This window comes from Scardinius erythrophthalmus (genome assembly GCF_964197995.2).
Source record: "Scardinius erythrophthalmus genome assembly, chromosome: 22".
In the NCBI taxonomy this organism is placed as follows: Eukaryota; Metazoa; Chordata; class Actinopteri; order Cypriniformes; family Leuciscidae; genus Scardinius; species Scardinius erythrophthalmus.
Window position 1 is genome coordinate 8,348,758 of NC_138242.1, and position 21,576 is coordinate 8,370,333.

Sequence of the window (21,576 nt, forward strand, 5' to 3'; positions counted from 1 at the left end):
TCACCCAGGAGAAAAGCCAGTCAGTTGAGTTTGTGGCAAAACCGTTTACAGTGCTTGTATTGTATATTGTTGTCTTTCAATGCATTTGATAATTCATACTCAAAGTAGAACTGAAATGACATTCATTACAAGATTATCAGTTAAAACATTTCAAAATGCACCTACAGATTATTTTTCCAGTCATGAATTTTGTCATTGAGGATTTCTATAAAATATTGTGCAAAAATCTCATCTCGTCTCATTCTCGTGAACCTAATCTCTCGTCTCGTCTCATGAGATAAGTGTCTCGTCACACCCCATATATATATATATACACATACATATCAGTGTTTCCCCTACCATTGTCTTCACGGCAACCCGTCAATAATAGTTCAATTTAACTTGACAGAAATATATTACTGTTGTACCGTAGAATTTAAACGTGTCTCAATGTAATAATAATACTAACACTTATACAAATAAAATATCATCAAAACTTTATTTTTTAAGGAATAATCACAATTTTCTTCCATGTTTTAATTTTAATAGTAAAGCTCATTGTGCAGCACGTTGTTTGACAAAAAGTTTGTTTAATTTCATATGATTAAAATAAATCAAATTAATGTTTTATGTCTTCATTTGATTACCAGAAAAAACACAACACCGAATTTATGTGAAATTTTTTTTTATGTTGTATAAGTTTAATGATTTCAATTAATTAGACATGCTTTTTGATTATTAAAAATTGTATGGTGTGCAACAGTTCTGGCAGAGAGCTTTATTACTCAGCTTTTGAAAGCTATGACAAGTAGTTTCGGGGGGTCTACTACGGGGGAAAAACTGACATATATTTAGCTAAAGTCGCCATTTCCTCTTGCCTTTTTAAACTCTCCCCATCTAATCATCAACATTTAGAGACCACTTCTCATGATCCAATCAATTACTGATACATAAAATCCCACCCTGCATGTTTTTGTCATTAAACATTCTATTTGACTCGAATGACTCGAATGTGAAATGTCACATTGCGTATAAGTAAAATGGGCAAATGGTGTCATGTTGACGTCAAGAATAGGATTATTTGCAATGTGCCGTGGATAAATCAGGTGCACTTATGTAAGTGACCTGGTTTACAGGCAGAAGTCTGTAGAGATCTTTGAGACCTGTCCAATGTCCTGTAGTTTTGGAGTGGCGTCAGGACTCAAGCTAGAAATGCCACCTGCTCGGTCTCTACGGCCTGTGCTCATTCTCTCTGCTCTATTAGCCTGACTGCCTGAACCATCACCTGCTCCAGTTTAGATACAGCACAGATGTGAAGTGAAAGACTGCAGCATGACAAGGTGTCCAAATGGACAGACGAGGATGACAACACGCACATACTTGTATATGTGGTTTACAGGAACTCTCCATAGGCATAATGGTTTTTATACTGTACAAACTATATATTCTATCCCCCTACACTAACCCAACCCCTAAACCTACCCATCACAGAAAACACAGAAACTCTGTATGTTTTGAATTTCAAAAAACATTGTTTAGTGTGTTTTAAGCCATTTGTTTTACGCCCCATTTGGTAAACCATGTTTATGTTGTATAGCCATGTCTTTACACACATTTGTGTTCTCATAAACCATATACTTAAGAGCACACACACACACACACACACACACACACACACACACACACACACACACACACACACACACACACACACACACACACACACACAGGCTCAAAAGCAGAAAACCAATCAGTGTCTCATCTCAATATGTGCCTCCCATTAAAATATTTTACACTGAGATTATTATTAGAGAAATATGCAAATGTAAGGAATAACACAAAACTACAGACAAAACTACTCAATTAGTTTCTCAAAGACTGAATCTGCTAGTTTAATGTAGGCAAACCAGCATTCACAGCACACTAATTAAAGCACGGCTGGGAGATTTTAATGGCTTTCAGAGCAAGGGAATGCAGAGATTTATATTGCCCAGTAACAGGCTTCACTGGCCACGTATAAACTGCACTTAAATATGGTTCTTCCTCCACTGCTGAGAGCTTAATCCTGTTCTTTACTGTTTGGATGCTTCTTTTAGTTTTTTTTAAATTACAGTATCAAAATTATTTTAAAAACTAAAGATTCTGAAAGCATTGAAGGAGACCCCATAATAATTTAATATAGATTTGCAATAGTAACAATAAATTGTATTTTATTATATGATATTATTAATATTGTGTTTTTTAAATATGATAGTTTCTTTATACATATGGTGATTATCTCTAAGGTGGGCACCCATCTTAATATATGATATTTACCATCTGAATCTTACAATGTCATGTCAGCAAACGGAAAAGTCAGCCAGCTGTTTATTATTATGTAATTTATTATGTTAATTATTGTGTATTTTGCCCTAACAGCAGGAGAGCCTTTTACCCCTTGAAAATCATTAAGACAAACTTTGTCTCAAAATATATTTAATAATTTTGGCGAATCTCATTTGCTACTTAAATCTACAACATTTTAAAAAACATCAAATATTAGATCAAACTGGCGCAGAATCAACTTTTTGCTGCTGCCCGCGATCGTGTCAAGGATCAGAAAAATGTCCACGTGCATCTTGAAAAGTGAATGTTTTGGAAAGTGCTGTAACAAGTTGCACCCTTTAACTTGTTGTGTAACGAATTACAGTTGCCAGGAATTAATAAGTAAAGTAATAATATTACTTTTAAAAGGAGTTTAAAACAAAAATTGTAATTGAGTATTGAGCCCAAAACTGTTTGTGACCAATTCATTTGCAGTCTGAAGCCCATTACTATATACTTTATATTTGTGTTGTTCAGATGCATTGAATGTGTCCAGAACCAGTCCCAATTGAAACTTCCAAGTACAACCCAATATGTTTTGGAAAACATTAAAGGTGTTCTGGCAGGATGCAGTAACATGAAAGGCTGTGTCTGTAATAGGACTGTGCACCTGTATGTAGACACTTGAAACATTCTGGTTTGTTAACAGCATTATGTGTGTGTGTGTGTGTGTGTGTGTGTGAGTGTGTGCGCTATGGCCTAGAGGCTCATGGCCCCGGGCCCTTTGCTCACAGGCTCCTTACCTGGAGTCAGCAAAATGACAGAGGTGACGATCAGAGAGCAGATGACCAGAATAACAAGCAGTGCAATCGCTATTCCCTTCCAGTTCCTCTGCGGAGGGTTACTTCCCACCAGCTCCTACAGAAAGAGACGGATAAAGAGAGAGAAAGCATGTGAGTCGATGAATGCAAATGGGAGGTTAGTCAAGGACAGTTGTGTGCCAGTGAGCAGCACCTCCTGGGAAACGGCTGTTGGCCTAAAACAAATTCTGCCAACATCTGTGTAAAAAAGTGTCATTTAGTGTGACATACACTATTGTTCAAAAGTTTGGGGCTGGTAATGCTCATCAAAGCTGCATTTATTTGATTCGATTTGATTAAATAAATTTTCTATTTCAATATAATAAAAGGTAATGCATTCCTGTGACTGAATAACTCCAGTCTTCAGTGTCACATGATCCTTCAGAATTCCTTCTAAGATGCTGATTTGTTTGTTCCTGAAACATTTATTATTATCAATGTTGAAAACAGTTGCTGCTAATACTTTTTGTTCACACTGTGATATTTTATTTTTCAGGATTCCTTGATAAATAGAAAGTTCGAAAGGACAGCATTTACTTAAAATGTAAATTTGTTTTGTAGCTAATAAAAGTCTTTACTGTCACTTTTGATTAATGTAATGCATCTTAGCTGAATAAAAGTATTAATTTCTTACAGAAAAAAATACAAATAAAAATAAATCATACTGACCCCGAACTTTTGAACATTTGACTTTTTTTTCTTCCAGCAACAGAGGAAGATATTGGTTAAATAAAGTTTGAAGTTCTGAAAAGCTTGAGGGCGTTTTAATTTCTAAAGGCCAAAAAAACACATACATCATTTGTATTTGATTCATGTGTTGTGCATAATATGTGGAGTAAAGAAAAGTATTTCCAAATTTGAGATTAATTAATTGATGTTAAGCATAAAACAGCAAATTTTCTCAATAAATATTTAGCAGTAGCTCAAACTGAAACAAATTTGATCAGTTATTGGAAGTTCCTCCACATGAAAAATTTGAGCATAAGATGAGCCATTTCAGGAAACAGGAAATGAGTCAAGTGTGAATGACAGACAATAAACTCAATAAATCAAAAGGTTTGTTTATTAAAAAAGCAGAGTACAGACCCGCTCATACATATGCCACTAAAACACAAGATTCACAACAAGCAGACAGTTAGTAGACACAGAGCATTTGAACTTCATAGCAGAATGGATGCAAATAGAGTTGAAAGTAGCATGCGGCTGTGGCCTGTGTTCCAGCGGCTGACATTTTTATTGGACTCAACTCAGACTAATGAAGTGGAAGTCTAGTGGCGAGGGCGGCATTAAACTCTTTAAGGCCTGAGCTGTTAGTGACCTTGTTCCTGTCCTAATTGAATAGCGCGCCAGACATCATTAGCCTGGAGATAACAGTAGCCAGAGCCTGTTTACCGGGACACCCATTACAAGGACTCATTAAAGTCCCTTTCTCTCTCTTTCTCTCTCTCTCTCTTTTTCTCTCTTCCTCTCTAGGGTCACACAGACAGACTCTTCCTTTCCGGTATGCAGACATAGCAACCGAGTCTCATGTGAATATAGACACATCATTACAGCACTAACCACCAACGGCACCTTTCACCCTGCCCAGGGCTCCAGACTGCGACCATTTTTCCTGCCGGTGTGACCAAATATTTATTTACGTTTCAAGGACCGGTTATTAATTCAGACCAATAATAGACAGAGCAGCGCCCCGAACTTGCCAGTCGCGGGCCGATCTCGATCACGCGACACCAGTGCTCGAAGTGGGGCGGTACTCACCAGTACGCAGTACCGGCACTTCTGCATTTTACTCCAAAGCGTACCTGCACGTTTTCTTGCGTACCGCTACTTCTCGCATGTAGCCGGTACTCTACCACTGACAAAAAAAGCGTCAGTGTCACGGCCATTTCACATATAATCCGTTTGCAATGCGTATGCGGAGCTTTTTTTTTTTCTGCACCCATATTAACAGGTTAGAGCTTTCACACTGCACGCGGATGCGGTCAGGCAATGCGTTCCAGGAGCGGTGCGTATACAGCAGTCCAACGATCGTTTCCACACCGAGTCTATTTTCGCTGTGCTGCACGCGCTGAATTAAAGTGACAGCGCGTGGTTCGTGGTCAAAATTAACACAGAATATGACATTTAAAATTACTTTTAACATTTAAAAACAGACGTTTTCAAATTCCAAAGCTTGCAGAAGTTTCCTAATGGCAATACTGACTTAGGCTACAGCTTTCCTGGTAGCCTTGAGTGAATTAACTTGTCTAAGAAAATGATTCATAAAACGTAAATATCTGTTGAGCCTATGTTTACTTTCGTCATTGACACAGACGAAAATGAAAAGACTAAGTTCAGCTTTAGGAGGGGAAGAAATAGTCCAGGATAAGAAGACTGAGAGAAAAAGAAATATGAAGATGAGGAGAGAGCAGGTATTGACAAATAATCTAATGACAAGGTTTTAAAGAGCCTATTTCTTATAATTTTTTGGCCTTCAAAAGTCCTAAATTGCACATATGTAGATCAGAGAAATCCAAATTTTCTCGGGGGACCATGCCCCCGAAACCCCCTAACTACAGGGGCCTTGAGTCTGGTTGTCCAGGGCACAGGAAATTGTTAATCCGGCCCTGGGTGAAGGCGGTGAGAGTAAGGCAAGAGAGTACCGGCACCTTTTTCCCCCCACTTCAAGCACTGTGCGACACTGTTACTAGGAGATCCTAACTCTTGAGATCCAGTGAAGAAACCCATTGAATTCGCCTCAGAATTAATAACATCATCGCTGCGAGATCCAGTGAGAAACATTCCAATTAGACGCAGAGTTCTCTGTTATAAACCATAGACGTGGAAACCAGGAGAAACACTCATTGAAGGCTTTCAGTCCACAAATCAGCAACATTCACCATGGATTTAGGCTAATGTAGTAACTCTAACCATAACTATGGTATTGTGACAGAAATAGTCAAACGCTTACAAGTACTACACATCTTTTTCATATATAAATGTTATTTTTAATGTGATGACCAACACATTTTTTGTTCACCCTTCAAAGACTGTCCTAAAACTAAAAAAATTAAGATTTAAGATTTATTGTCAGCCCCAGTGCTACCAGATACTTTTTGTAGAACTCAGTGGCTCTGGTGCTGCTGCCCTCAAATGTTAGTCTGGAGCCCTGTGAACTTAAAATAAAACTGCACATTGTAATATCTGTACGTTAAGTCTATTCATTATTAAAGACTTTGTCAGTATTACAGTTATTTTGGGCGGAATTTGAATAATTGCATTGTAAGCTGATTTAAGGTGTGCCCCTAAATGTTCTGCTTGCGCTCCTAAAATTTTCAGTCAGGGGCTACAGCGCTCCTAGTAAAAGTTAGTCTGGAGCCCTGCTGCCTTACTTCACATATGCGATCCTAATGACAATAACAGCTGGGTATATTTGACCCACAATGCTCTTTTTACCCACAATGATCTTAATGAGACGCATTAAAGGGATGTGTTCACCGATTATCATTAAGCTTTGTATCAGTAGAAACCCGGTAGTATTTTTGAATGACTGTGCTTCCCTCCTTCATGTCCCCCTGAGACGAGAGATTTCTGTATTGTGTGTCTGAAAAAAAAAACTCTGATGATGCAAAAATCATCATTTCGCGTCATAGGAGGCTTTTTTGGCCAGAGGCGAGAGACTACAGCCAGTAGTAGGAGCTAGTTCTGCATGTTTTCAACCCGCCCATAGGGGGATCACACGATAAAATGGCGTCTTTTCAGTTTCGAGTCAACTACACTGTAAAAACTAAAGGAGCCTCAAGTATTCTGTTGGATCCTCAAGGAACTTCAAAATGTAATTTTGGTGCCTCAAAGCTCTTTTTCCTATAGTAGGGTTACTGGAGGAGCATTGACAATCTTTGAGGTTCTTGCTGGAACTTACGGGATCCTTTAAGCACTTTGTATTTACTTCAGAGGTTCTGGAGTCACCTTTTCATTACCATGAGACCTCGAAGTGCTTTGGGGGAAAATAGAGGAACTTAAATGCGATAAAAGGGTTATTGGAAGATCTTTTAACATTTAAGTGGTTCCTGGAAGATCTCTAATGTTAAAGCCAGCATCTGGAGGAACCCAATGGTTCAGTGAGGCCAGAATTAGATTATTATTCTATTATTATAATTATTATCCTATTATTATTATTATTATTATTATAGGCTACTTAAGTTTGATTCAGTATACATACCCAGGTGAAAAAGACGTACTATTAAATGTATTAAAAATGTACTTGAGTGTGTTTTTAGTAGACCTACAATACAAATATACTTTAACCCTCAGAGGTCGGAGATCACGCCGGCGTGATCTGCTCGCTTTTTTCCTTATGAGTTGAATTGAGACCCGAAATACTCTTTTGACTTTGATTTTACAAAACAAGTTTCATACATCAATCGATTCTGTTAAATGTGTATTATTTTTGTGTATACTCACAATAAAAATAAAGTGTTGTGCTTTTTGCCAAATAAAGAAAAATAAACACGAGGCGAGTTCTGCCTTCTCTCTGTCAGTGTAGTCCATTCTGAAACGCGTCCGAAAATGAACAATAACTCAGCGAATACTCAGTCAAACAGGCATACAGTCACACAGGCATGAAGCTTGAATTCTCTTCTTTTTAATGAAGTAATTTATATAAAAAAACAAATATTCTCATCTTGTGAAATCTGTATTAAAAGAGAGCGATTCCAGTCGAGCTAATTACATCTGATTCAGATGTAATATGACTCCGCCCACGGAGAGCGTGCGCTATTCAAACGCAAATGGCTGAGGCAATCCGCGCAAACCTGTGAACGCCCCCATATCAGCGCGAGAAAACACAAGTTTATTCAGATCATTACTTGTTTACACCGTCTTGCAGCTGTGAGGAATAATAATGGAAAATGTCCCCCAGAAGTGCGGGTATATCGAGGAGCGAGCTGAGGAATACTAGTAAGTTTTTTCCTTCTCACGTGAATTTCTTCACGTGGGTTTCTGTTTGTGAATGAATGAACGGCAGAGATGCGCGCTGTTTACCACAGCTGGCAAAGACAGTTTAAATTTAAATCGCGTGTGTGAATGAATGATGATGTTTCAGCAAACTGTATTGCTATACTGAGATGAGTAAAAATCGACTGAAATATGCTAAAATAAAATGTAGGCTATTTGTATAAGCAACGTATTAAACTGCAAATTAACAATATGCCCTAATATTTCATGAAAACAACGTTACAGTCAGGCGAAATATGAAAGTAATGAATACATAGATAAAATGTAGGCCTAAAATCATTTTTTTTAACAAAGAAAGAGTACACATGAAATATTGTTGAAATTGTAATATTGTTGTAATTGTAACCTTTTTAATAAAATGGCAAAACATATTTACAAGATAGATGTAAGCAAAATCTTAAATGGTCAATATAAGTCTTCTTCTAAATATATCTTTCATTGTGGCTCAGTGTCACACCTGAATGAATGGCTAATTATGCAGAGTCATTATGCAGAGTGGGTGTTCTAAGTTGTAAACCACTCCTCGTTCACGCCCCCTCGCATATTGGCTTTCCAAGCAAAACCTGTTTTACATCAATTTAAATCAATGTATTGTTTTATGTGAACGATAAAGCAAGACTATTTTCACATAATTTTGAAGAAAAAACACTAGGCGAGGACATCCATTATTCAAAAGTCTTATTGACACATATTTACTATGTGTTTTATGGCCTTATTTCAGAAATTTTATTTTTTATTTTTTTCAATAACCATGCATAAACATTATTCTCTCAAAAATGAAAACATGTACATACACGTGGCTCACATATTATGGTAGCCCTGTTTGTGCTTTATAGAGTGAATTTACACCTTTGCCATTAATGTGTTTATAAGCAACTGAAAAAAGCACAAATGTCAGGGCATGTCAGAACATCTCAAGGGCCCCAAAAACAGCCCAGACCCCAGAGGGTTAATGCATTTTTATTATTATTATTATAGGCAAGTTTGATTCAGTATACATACCCAGGTGAAAAAGATGTACTATTAAATGTATTAAAAATGTACTTCAGTGTGTTTTTAGTAGACCTACAATACAAATATACTTTAATGCATTTTTAATACATTTAACAGTAACCTAGTCTTTTTCACTTGGGTAGCTTACATATATTTAGTATAGGCCTATTTTATTAAGTAATTTAAACCTTAAACAACAACACTAAATAATAATAATATTATATGAAGAAGAAGAAGCAGGAGGAGAAAGGTGTTATTCTGTCACGAAACTGCTGCTATTCCTCTGCTGTCGTCGCTTCAGTGATGCTCGCGCGCAACAAAGCTCAGCTGATCGACGTCATCGGTTTGAAAGTAACGGCTCCTCTCATCAAAGCTTCCGCCGTTTATTCGGCTCTCCATTACAAGGTTTGTAAACTCGCCAAATAAATATAAATACAGAGTCTACTCACTATATATTTAAACACACATATAAATAAACTAAATTTATTATACATTACTACGTTTTTACAGTGTTTACCACTCGTTTATTGCACAGTATATCTGGTATGAAGGTTTTAGCCGCGATGCTAACTACGTTGATCTTATGAACAAATGGAAATGATTGACTTATTGTCTTAGATTGATTTAGTCATTCAATTCAACATATTTTGTACAACTGTGTCTTCAAATTGCTGATATAGCCTAACTAATTTAGAAAATTCTCTGATTCTTGGCGTTTGTTATGAATAACAAAAACAGGTTATAGTTTGCTCTGTTTTTGTTTAGCCTTTAACTTTACTTACTACAGGTGCCCTCATTCTCTCAAATACCATTTTAAAGCCATTTACTGGTCAATAAATATTATGTTGTGAATAATCAGCTTTGTTCTTTTGTTTCCCCAGAACAAATAATCTGAACATTTCAGTGGCAACATTGAATTACAGTAAGTTACCTGCACCACATGCAGTACTTTATTACTATGAACTTTCTCTGTGTGAAATTGTATTGTTTGACTGTGTACTTCTGTTTTTTAAATCAGTTATTCTCTGAAAATCTTTTCTCATGATCTCAAATCTCATTCATGTAAAATATCCCAGGTTTGGTTCACAAATAATGCTATGCATTTTTTCTTATATCTTTATCATTTGCATTTGAATATAAGACATTTTAACTCTGAATTATAACTTCAAGTTTAGTCTTTCGACAAAAAAAAAAAGGAAAAAGCTATTAGGCTTCAGAAGACTTACAACACAACCCATAACACATTTGAACTCATTGATTATTTTTAGTATCTTTTCTGGGACATTTTTGGAGCTTAACCATTTTTACATAAATTGTTGCATTGAATTGAACTAGACAAGAGTACATAAGAATGGTTTCATGAATGATTTACACATTTGTTTTCTGCTTGTGTTTCATGCAGTGTAAGCGATCGGTGACTGGGGTTGCATTATGCCTGAGATCTGCTTTTGGGGTCCACAGACAGAAAGTCAAACAGGTTTGGAACGTCAAAAGGCTGAGGAAATTATTTAAGTTTCACAACTATCACTTTAATAACATTACTAACAGTAAATTTTGTACTTTGCAGGGATCTCGGTAAGCTGAAATACAAGTTTGAACAAGAATAAAAATCCTCCTGTAGACCTGAAAATCATTGAAGTGCCTGGACCATCCACCAGAAAAGAGGAAAAACAAACGGAAAACGATGCTGTACCTTTTCACTTTTCTAACTCATTAAGTACCTCACACCAACTTGGTCCCATAGTGACATTTTTGACCACAAACGAAATTGCTGATCGTGAATTCATATTGAAATGACTGAATTCACCAGTGAACATTCACAGAACAACAGATCATTTTACTGCACCTTAATACTGTTTCCAGGTCGAAGCCTCTACTTCCTCTATCTTGTTTCATGAGAATACTCAACAACCATTTATGAACACTGTTGATTCAAGTCACACATTTAAGCTTTTCAAAAGCCACAGTGTACATTACAGTCTCCAGTCTAACGGCATCCCAGACTTAAACATTTTATGATTCAAAATAGCTGAATAACTAACCATCAGAGATTTCAGTATAGAGATTAAGGTTACAGCACAATCAGTGTATATTAGCACTGTTGTTTGTTTTTGGCATCTGATAGAGCTTTTGGACTTGGTAACAGTGATGTCAGACTAACCATCGTACTGAAACACAAATGTTTTAAAGTTAAGTATGATGGACATTTTTTAATTAGTTCAAATGTAATTTTTTTACATTGATTTATTTCATGGAACATATGTGTTTCCATGCATTTTGTTGAGATGTCTTTTCTTGTTTATCTATTGTATATACATGGTTGATTATGTTGCTTATGTATTATACTATTTTTTTGTGTATTCATTGATATTAAGCTATAGTTAGCTTTTTTCCCCATGTGCATGGAAGTGTATGTATAAAAATGAATATCAAATATGTAATAAACAATTCTTATTTTGTATTTGGTTCAATTTGTTTATTATAATAGAAGTCAAAGGTAACCATAGTAACAACATGAAATTAAATATAAAAAAAAAATGAAATTTGGTTCCTGGAGGCACCCAAAGTGGTTCCACACAGTGCCTAATATAAGAGTTCCTCAGGAAACCTGTGTGGTTCCTCAGAGAACCGCCCCTTTTTAAAGGGTGCCTAGAGGATCTACAGACGGTTCCGCCGGTGTGGCAAAGTGAAGAACCCCAAAAGGTTCCTCCAGGCACCTTTTATTTTTACAGTGTAGTAGCCTAGTTGTATCATTTCTTCCAATGCTGCCCTCTGTAACCGGTAGGCGTGGCTCGGTTACAGAGGGCAGAAAATACATTTTCTGGCTTTTCTCAGTCTAGAAGGCACCAACTTCTGAAATAATTTCACATTTCTACTACATAAATGACCCAATTTAAATACACATTCATCTTTCCAGCGGTGAAATATCCCTTTAAGATAATTTATCAGAAATTTGTCTGATTGTGATACATGTACACACACAAAAGCACCTAAATGGCAGGTGCATGCCAACGTATGGGCTGATTATTTTTGTTTTCATTTGATTTCTCTGTTGTTAATATTGAGTCAACAGAAAAATGACACCACAGTCGCTATCTGAAAAATAGCACCCAAAATCATAGGGAAAGTAACATCTTTAAGCAATTACATATTGCTTAAAGTCAGATGCATTACAGAAATGGTTGACACATACCAATTTGAGATAAATACATTAATAATAGTTCTAATAACAACTGGGATGTGTGATGTACACTCAGCAAATCAGCAAAATTTAAGCATAATTTAACGCACTACTTAAAAAGAAAAACATCAAAGACAGAATGAATGGAAGCATGGAAGAATGAACGTTATGTGTGTAGTGATGAATCACAATGAAACGCGAAGTTGCATGGTGATGCTCTAGAGCAGTGGTTCTCAAACCTCTCCTGGAGTACCACCAGCCCTGCACATGTTGTATGGCTCCCTCTATCACACCTGATTCAACTCATGAGCTCATTAGTAGAGACTGCAGGACCTGAAATGGGTGTGTCAGATATAAGGAGACATACAAAATGTGCAGGGCTGGTGGTACTCCAGGACAGGTTTGAGAACCACTACTCTAGAGAGGTGTCTTCGAAAATCTGTTGAATAGTACAGTATAATAATAAATGTGTCTCTAACACAGTGAAGCATGGAGGAAGAGGTGTCATTGTGTGGAGAGCCTTGCTAGCTGCTGGTATTGGTGAGCTTAGCTACTTCTCTGTGAAAAGTAATTTAATGCTTTGGAATACAGGAGAATATTGCAGAATGGCTTACTTCCCACAAAAAGTTTTTTATCTAAAGAGGAATGATCAGATGTTATTTTTCAACAAGAAAATCCTCCAGCCCAAATTGCAAAGACAACCAAGAAGTGGCTTGAGAACAAGTCCATCACGCTCATGTTTGATCAGAGTCCCGATTTGAACACTATAGTGAATATTTTTGTCTCACATTAAACTCAAACAAACTGGGATACTCATGAACTGTTTGAAGCCATCAACATTGAGTGGAACAAGACTGACTCTTGTTCCTGCAAAAAGATGTCTAAAAGTTTACCCACACAGCTTAAACATTTAAAGAAAACATCTGGGAAGGCTATTCCATGCTAAGTTACTTTATCTACAGTATTTTGCTAATTTCCTGACCATTGATTTGTGATTTTTACAATTTAACACTTTTCTTAGGACTGGTTCACACAGAATGCGTTTTTGCTTTAGAAACGTGAAAAGCAGGTCAGTGGAAAAACAGAAAAAAAGCGCAAGGTCTAGAGACACATTTTTTAAGAGTCAAACTTCTTTTAACTTCAGCGTCGCGTTTTTAGAATGACGTGTTATACGCGAAACACTGAAAAAGATGCGAGACGTGAGCGTAACGGTTAAAGACATCTGTCTAGCACGTGTTTACCTTGAAAAACAATGGAAAAGTAGCATAGTGGGATGGAAAAATGCATTCTGTGTGAACAGTCCCTTAGAAAAAACAATGCTTCAACCTGTTCGACAAATATAAAATAGACTGCAGTAAATATACATTGGTAATCTGTATCGCCACTGGTTATACAATAAATAAATAATAATAAGCGAAGGTGACTGTGTTGAGCAGGATGAGGCCGAGGGCCGGGGGAGAACGGCGCGAGGCCGGTGGCTTGATTGATGATGAGCGACGACAGTGAAGATCGAGAGGCTTCACTGTCATTGCTCCTCCTTTTATGCTTCGCTCCTCCGTGAGAGATACGAGAACAGTGCGTATCGCAGGTGTCACTCATCATTAATCACGCCACAGGCCTCGTGCCGCTCTCTCACGGCCCTCGGCCTTGTCCTGCTCGCCGCAGTGACTAACTGAGGTGAACTATGCCAATTTTGAATGCTTACAGAGACATAAACTGCATGGCAGGGGAAAATGTTAAAAGTGCTGAAATGATTTACTTCAACTGATTTAACTGATTCACTGGATTTAACTTAAATTATTAAGCAGCACTACTGTTTTCTACATTGATAACATTAAGAAATGTTTCTTGAGCACCAAGCATATTAGAATGATTTCTGAAGGATCATGTGACACTGATGACTGGAGTAATGGCTTCTGGAAATTTAGCCTTGCAATCATATAAGAATAAAATACATTTCAAATATATATTAAATTAGTAATAATATATTGGTCACTTGCAAAATAGAGCACACTTTATGCTGAATGTGGCCCAAAGAAGCCTTGTTCTGACTAGACCTGCAGCAAAGTCCTGCAATACAGTCCAGTAATGGCCCACACCTGGCCTCTCACAAGACAAACACACAAGCGAGGGACAACCCAGATCTATGACATCCATCCTGGACCATTATCATAATGACCGTGCCATTACAGCAGCTTAGTAAACACACCACACACCTGTTTATGACAAGCCCTCTGCCTTCCATTAAACCACCGCAACACTTTCCTACCAGGAGAGCTATTATACTTTATAATGGCTGCTGTCCAGAACACCATCATAATTTTTTATATATTTTTACCAGCAACTCAAAATAATACAACAAACCCACGCTGACCGCTAACTATAGCGTGCTTTCATATGTACAACACAAAAACACACACACACACACACACACACATCCAGATAATACTCTACTGCCATGTTGTGTGCACAAAGAGAAAAGATACAGAAAATAAGTAAATAAATAAAAAAAGAAAGTGTTTTGGCAGGTGTGAAATGAATACAGATCTGTTGATAACAACAGAAAGAGCGCAGTACTCCAGCTTTCATTCCCTGATTGGAGGAGACTACAGCTTACAAAGCCAATGAAAAAAAAAAAAAAACCACACACACACACTTGAAAAGACACACTACAGCCTGAGTGCAGCTCAGAAAAACAATGGGAACAGACAGACAGGAGGGAGGATGTGAGGTGACTGTACAAGCTGCATTTCTGTCTTTGACATATAGGTGTACTTTACAGATACTGTATGTGCGTCCTGAATTACACATTACTGCACCACCCTGCCAAAGCTTGAGTTCTAGTTTCTAAACAGCTGGTGGTGGAAATGAATGAAAAAAAGTAGGACTGTGCGATATTGACAAGACATTATATTTTTTAAACCTAATTAATGCTTACATCATCTGTTGTGTCTGGTTCTTACATTTAATCAATACATTTAATTAGTATAAGACACAATAGGGCTGATATCAATCAAATGAAATCAGTATCAACAAAACTTGCAATGCAGAGGAAACACTTGCATAGATGCATTGCGACTGCTTAATGCAGCTCAGAGGGGACATGCATGCATTTAACCTGCAGTTACAAATGCATAAATAATGTTTCGATGTTTTAAACATAAAATATTGAATACTGATATTAGAAATGATTTAAAAAATGAAAAGATGCTTTAAATGTGAAATTAAAACCACCAATAGGTGGCATCAAGTCACTGTTTATGAGTGAGTCATTGAGTTTCAACCGATTCATTCAAACGGCTGATTCATTCAGGAACAAAGCATTTGACTTAATGAGTAAGTCATTGAATAATTTATTCGAACAATTAGTTCATTCAGTAACGAAACAGACTACCGCGTGTTGCTCAGAGATGCAAAAAAGTCCTGTGGCTTTGATTGGAACTATTTTCATTGACGAAATACAGCAAAAACAAACAATATTTTGTCTAAAATGTAAGTCACTTCATATTAACTTATTTTTATTGAACTGTTGTATAAAATCAATATCACATTTGTAATTATGCTGATATTTGGAGTAAAAAAAAAGCCCACTCTTCGTATGATATTGATTAACTATATAAAATTATTATCTTAAACATTGAGGGCATTCAAAATGCATTTTAATAGACTAAATCACGCAGTTAAAGTATGCGCTAAATAACGCCCTCATCATGTAGTGTATGCGCACACTCTCTAGATGTGTTTTTGTAAAGTGAGGGACATACTCGATCGCACATTGTTAAAACAACAATCACAATATTATCGTAGACAATATGTATCACACACCACTATAAAAAAGATTTGCATCTACACTGAAAATAAACATGCAGTTGGTGCACAAAACGTGACATTAACTTGACATTATCGCCAGAACAAGGGCTTGGAGGCATCCTGCATAAAAACACAGGATTAAAGACTTGAATGTACATTATTCAAATTGTTCACTTATTGGTGGCACGCACTAAACAAAAAAAACCCACAATATTTACAAGTCCACTTAGCATGCTTGAATCAGTAGCGAGCTATCATTTGCTTTCATTGAGATTCAAGGCAGAGCAAGGAGAAGTGTGTAAAATAGAGGACATTTGCATTGCTAATCTCCATTGTCTGATGTGACCTCCCAAGTCTTCCACTTTTTGTTACATCGTAGGTCAAGATTAACCCGATATTGGCATCTTTCTTGACTGGTGATTTCAGTGATGAACACCTATATTTCAAATATAGCAGATAAAAATAGCAAGAGTTTTCTCAAAACAGCATTGCCCAGCCTGGAGCGTGTTTCCTGTACAACGATGTAACTCACTGCTTAACCACCGGAGTAGGATGCATTACATGGCTGTACCTTTGTCAATTAAACCACTTTGATTCAACAATATAGGACTGTCATTAATGATGTCACATGCAGGTGGTGGAGTAATAACTTCTGCTAGTTAATCGATTTGAGATCCCAATTAATTAGTATAGTTCATGTACACAAATGACTCCCCCCCCCCAAAAAAAAAGTATCATGTAGCATGTAATTGGCGTACACTTTACTCCCATATACATGCAGTTCATTCAATCAGCAGCTTTTTTCCGCAACGTAATTTGTTACATTCAGAACAATCAAAAACAATTCTTATGCCAAGTAATAGAGTCAATAGACCTAACTGTTAAATGTTGCCAAGCCACATGTCTATCAACTTGGTACATTCATAAGAATTCAACTGAAGTGGTACAGGTGTGTGTTCAGTATACTTTGAACATGGTTCATCCAATCAGATTTTAGAGCAGGAATTATCAGATTAATATGGCTTCCTTCAACAAAGTAGAAATGTCAATGAAATTTGTGAAATGTCAAAAAAGAAAGTAGAGTTCCTGAGACCTTTCATTGAAGCAGTTAATGCCGTCACATGATACACAAACACATGGCACAGCACGGAGCAATAATACATTAGTAAGTAGAATATTATCACTCCTGAAGCATGACACCTGCTGAGCACTTGTATCTTTAATGTGCAGAAAAGCTCTTTAGTCCCTGCTTCCATAAGAGCAGAGAGCTCAGCACAGTGGTAAGTGTTCTTCCATCACACTGAGTGAGAGGAAGGTGTAAATGTGAGGCTGCCCATGTTCCCTTACCTTTACTCAGCTTGGAAGCTTCTCATCAGCAGGACTAACTCTGAGTCTAACACTTCCTGTGTTCCCTGCTCTGAAAGACAAATGAATTTGATAGTGCTGCATTATCAGGCTTCTATATCGGCCTGTGTCAACACTAAGTCACAGCAGAATCACTGGTAAGACATTCTGATTGATGGGAAATCTCCAAGTATAGGAGATTACGTGAGCAAGACTGCTGACTACATGGCATTAAAGCGGAGCTATGCAGTTTTGGCAATTTTTTTGCTGTTTTCTCACTTTTTGCTCACGGATTTCTCTATAGAGCTCCCCCTACAGCTTCGGAATAGATATTTGACAACACTGTCGTAAAAACACGTTGGCGACTCTCCCCCCTCCCCTCTTCTCCCTCTGGTCATGTGCATTTGTTTTCAAAGAACCCGGTGAACGCACAGAGCCATGTCCACTGAGGTATGTACGGTATGATACACAGAAGGCTAGCATATAAATGTATGTGTGCAGTGCCGTAAAGCAATTTGTTACATCGCAAGACCTGATATCACACGATACTTCCTGACGCTAAGGCCGGCGGCAGGCGCTAGATGGAAGCGAGACGGCCACCATTCAACCCGAAAAGTCATATAACCATTCCAATGACTCCGAAGCTGTTCAGTTAAGGTAAATTAAGCTAGAAAAAAAAAATAAAAAAACTGTATAGTTCCCCTTTAAGAAGAACATTAAAGAGTCTGTCTATTAATAAAAGCAAAACTGCAATATTCAGTTTTATCAATTGTAGACTTTAAAGTGTTCCTGTAGCTCAAGTACTAGAGCAGGGAGTTAGCAACACAAATGTCATGGGTTTGATTCCCAGGGAATCCATGAATTGAAAAGAGGTATACCTTGAATGCAATGTAAGTATATCTTCCAAGTCTGCCAAAAACATAAATGTAATAAGATGGGAAATAATTCCCAGTATCCACCTTATTTTGCAATATGGAAGTAAGAAATTTGAAATTTTATTTAAATGTGCGAGACTTCCAAATCATTAGATTACACATGTCTAAATAACCAGAAGAATAACAAAGTGCAGTAAATGGAAAAACTATTTGTGCTACAAACCATTGTGTTTATCATTGTGCATTTGTGTCTTGCAATTCGGACTTTATAACTCCAATTGCGAGTTTATATTACGTAAGTACTTCTTTTTTATTCAGTGGCGGAAACAAGCTTCCATAGTTTATGAATGCATGAAGTTCATCTGACAAAATTTTTATTTAATTTCATATATATATATATATATATATATATATATATATATATATATATATATATATATATATATATATATATATTATGTTGTACAAGTTTAATAATTGTATAAATTTCTTGATTTCAATTAATTAGAAATGCTTTTTGATTACTAAAAATTTTACACCACATATCTGTGATGCCCGCTCAACGACACTAGCAGTTTATGATAATAAAATAAAATAAGATGATAACAAATATCAGTTTGCGATATAAAACAGCATAGGCTAACTGTTTTGGTACAGGTAACTATTGGTTCAGCGGAAGCTTTGAACATTCAAGTTACAAATGGCCATGCCCGCTTTTATGTTAAAACTAAGGTGGATAGCAGGGTCAAATCAGATTTATAAATATTATGAACTGTTATATTCCCTTAGTGTCAGTATACTAAGGATTTTATTATTATTAACATGAGCTCTTTGGTTTTATGGATCCATTAAAAACTCTTCCTGAAGGACAAATTTATGTGATGAGTGATATTTACATGCCAGATGATAGTCCTTCTGTATGTGAGAACAATGGGGTTTTCCACTGGCTGTTGAACAAAACAAGCTTAGATCGTCCATGTACGTGATACATAATACTGAAATTTCACACTTCACAGAGGCTGATTCTGAATTCATCATCGACCTGCATCAGAAAGCGAGTAAGAAAGAGAAAGAAAGAAAAACAGGAGGAGAGAAGAAGCTCTCAATTCCCCAGCCTGCACAGCTCTAAATGCATTCCTGCTGTGCTCTCTTAGCTCTCGAAGCATTGTTCTGATATGTGTGGCAGGTTGCAATTGCCTGGCAATACCCAATGGAGGAACCTGGGAGGGCATATGGGGCCATTTGCTAAAAATCACTGCGGCGCCTGATTCAAAGAACACAAATGTATTCTTTTTAACTGGAAAATAAGATCCCAGCTTTATTTTTTATTTGCCATTCAAGAAGGAAACCATGCTTTATTACACATCTCAAAAGTGAGGAAGGGGATTTTCAACCCATCTGCACTCACTGGTATAAGTGCTCACCTCGTCTTTCTCTCTTAGCCAGCTGAAAGCCTGTTTTATGATTCTCAAATGACCTTAAAGGGGTGAATGGCAGGACATGGTGGCTTGTTAAGAACATCTAACTGGGGAGCTGATCTAAAATAGAACACAGTCAAAACAGTCAAACACAGCATGAGTTCAGTTTAGTACCACTGTATCAACAGACTTCTCGGCTGTTGACGTTGTTATTTAGGTTTGGTTATCACAAGCTACCTAGTGTAACATTTTGAAAATACTGCAATGACACTTATAAAATATAAGATTTTTAGTTTAGTTTGCCATTTTTATAGATATATTTTAGATTCCTTAACCTTACCCATTTACCTAAACATAACTACTTTAATAGAGTATAACAAATATATATATATATATATATATATATATATATAAATAATGGGCAGGAAAATGTACATGACCATTTTAGTAACCATTAAATAATTATTTTTTCAGCCGCTAATCCTACTCCTATCTTTAAAACTAACCATTACCATTTCTTAAAAAAAAAAAAAAAAACGTATATTATAAAGAAAAACGTATCAAACAGGCAAGTGTAATCACAATAATTAATTTATTGCAAAAAAATGTAAAAAGTGGTACAAAGTCAACCGAATTAAGATGTGTAGCATTCGCAGTCCTCATATACAATAGTTTTATATGATACAGAGAACAATTTGAGTTGTTAATCACTGAAACACATATTGCCATATACACAGTGAATGTGGGCCTCTCTCATTCAAATGCAAACTTCACCTAAAACATGATATGTCAAAATCCGTGACAAAGCAGACGGGAGCCAATGAGCATTTGATATAACTGGCGTAAAACTTTATCACATAGCTTCACATGGTGGAACATTTTTAATTTGTAACAAGTGCGGCTTTGACGTTTATGGTCGCAACTAAGGATGGAGATTAAAGGGTTAGTTCACCCAAAAATGAAAATTCTGTCAGTAATTACTCACCCTCATATTGTTCCAACCCCGTAAGACCTTCGTTCATCTTCGGAACACAAATTAAGATATTTTTGATGAAATCTGAGCCATGTCTGAATCCTCCATAGGCTGCTATGTGACCGAAACTTGCTGGCCCAGAAAAGTTATTAAAGAGATCGTTAATATAGTCCAAGTGACTCCAGTGGCTCAATCTTAAGTATATCAAGCGACGAGAATACTTTTTGTGCGCAAAAACAAACAAAAATAACGACTTTATTCCACTATTCATTTCCTTCTCTCTGGACCTCTAGTTGGTTCGCGTAGTGTTTTTGCGCAGCGCGTCCGTGTTACACGTCACCACGTAGGCTCACTATTGGCCGACGCCGGTCATGTGGGTGATGCGTGATGACGTACAACACAGACGCACAGCGCAAAAACACTACGAGGCCCAGAGAGAAGGAAATGAAAAGTGGAATAAAGTCGTTATTTTTGTTTGTTTTTGCGCACAAAAAGTATTCTCGTCGCTTGATATACTTAAGATTGAGCCACTGGAGTCACTTGGACTATATTAACGATCTCTGTAATAACTTTTCTGGGCCAGCAAGTTTCGGTCACATAGCAGCCTATGGAGGATTCAGACATGGCTCAGATTTCATCAAAAATATCTTAATTTGTGTTCCGAAGATGAACGAAGGTCTTACGCGGTTGGAACAATATGAGGGTGAGTAATTACTGACATAATTTTCATTTTTGGGTGAACTAACCCTTTAAGATTCTTGAATAAAAGCTTAAATTTGGGTCTCACATGTATTCTGAAGATTCTGCATTTTTTGGTGTATTTTAGTCATTGTTTGGTTTACAG

The 21,576-nt window shown here is 36.8% G+C and overlaps 1 protein-coding gene across 1 annotated transcript in view; it reads right to left on the minus strand.

Annotated features, from left to right (window-relative positions):
* The window catches only part of dpp6a (dipeptidyl-peptidase 6a), a 202,992-nt gene that overhangs the window by 113,007 nt on the left and 68,409 nt on the right, over positions 1–21,576 (minus strand). The window contains exon 2 of the mRNA XM_081352579.1: positions 3,087–3,201. Within this exon, the coding sequence (XP_081208705.1) occupies positions 3,087–3,201 (115 nt within the window). The remainder of the gene's footprint in view (positions 1–3,086; positions 3,202–21,576) is intronic.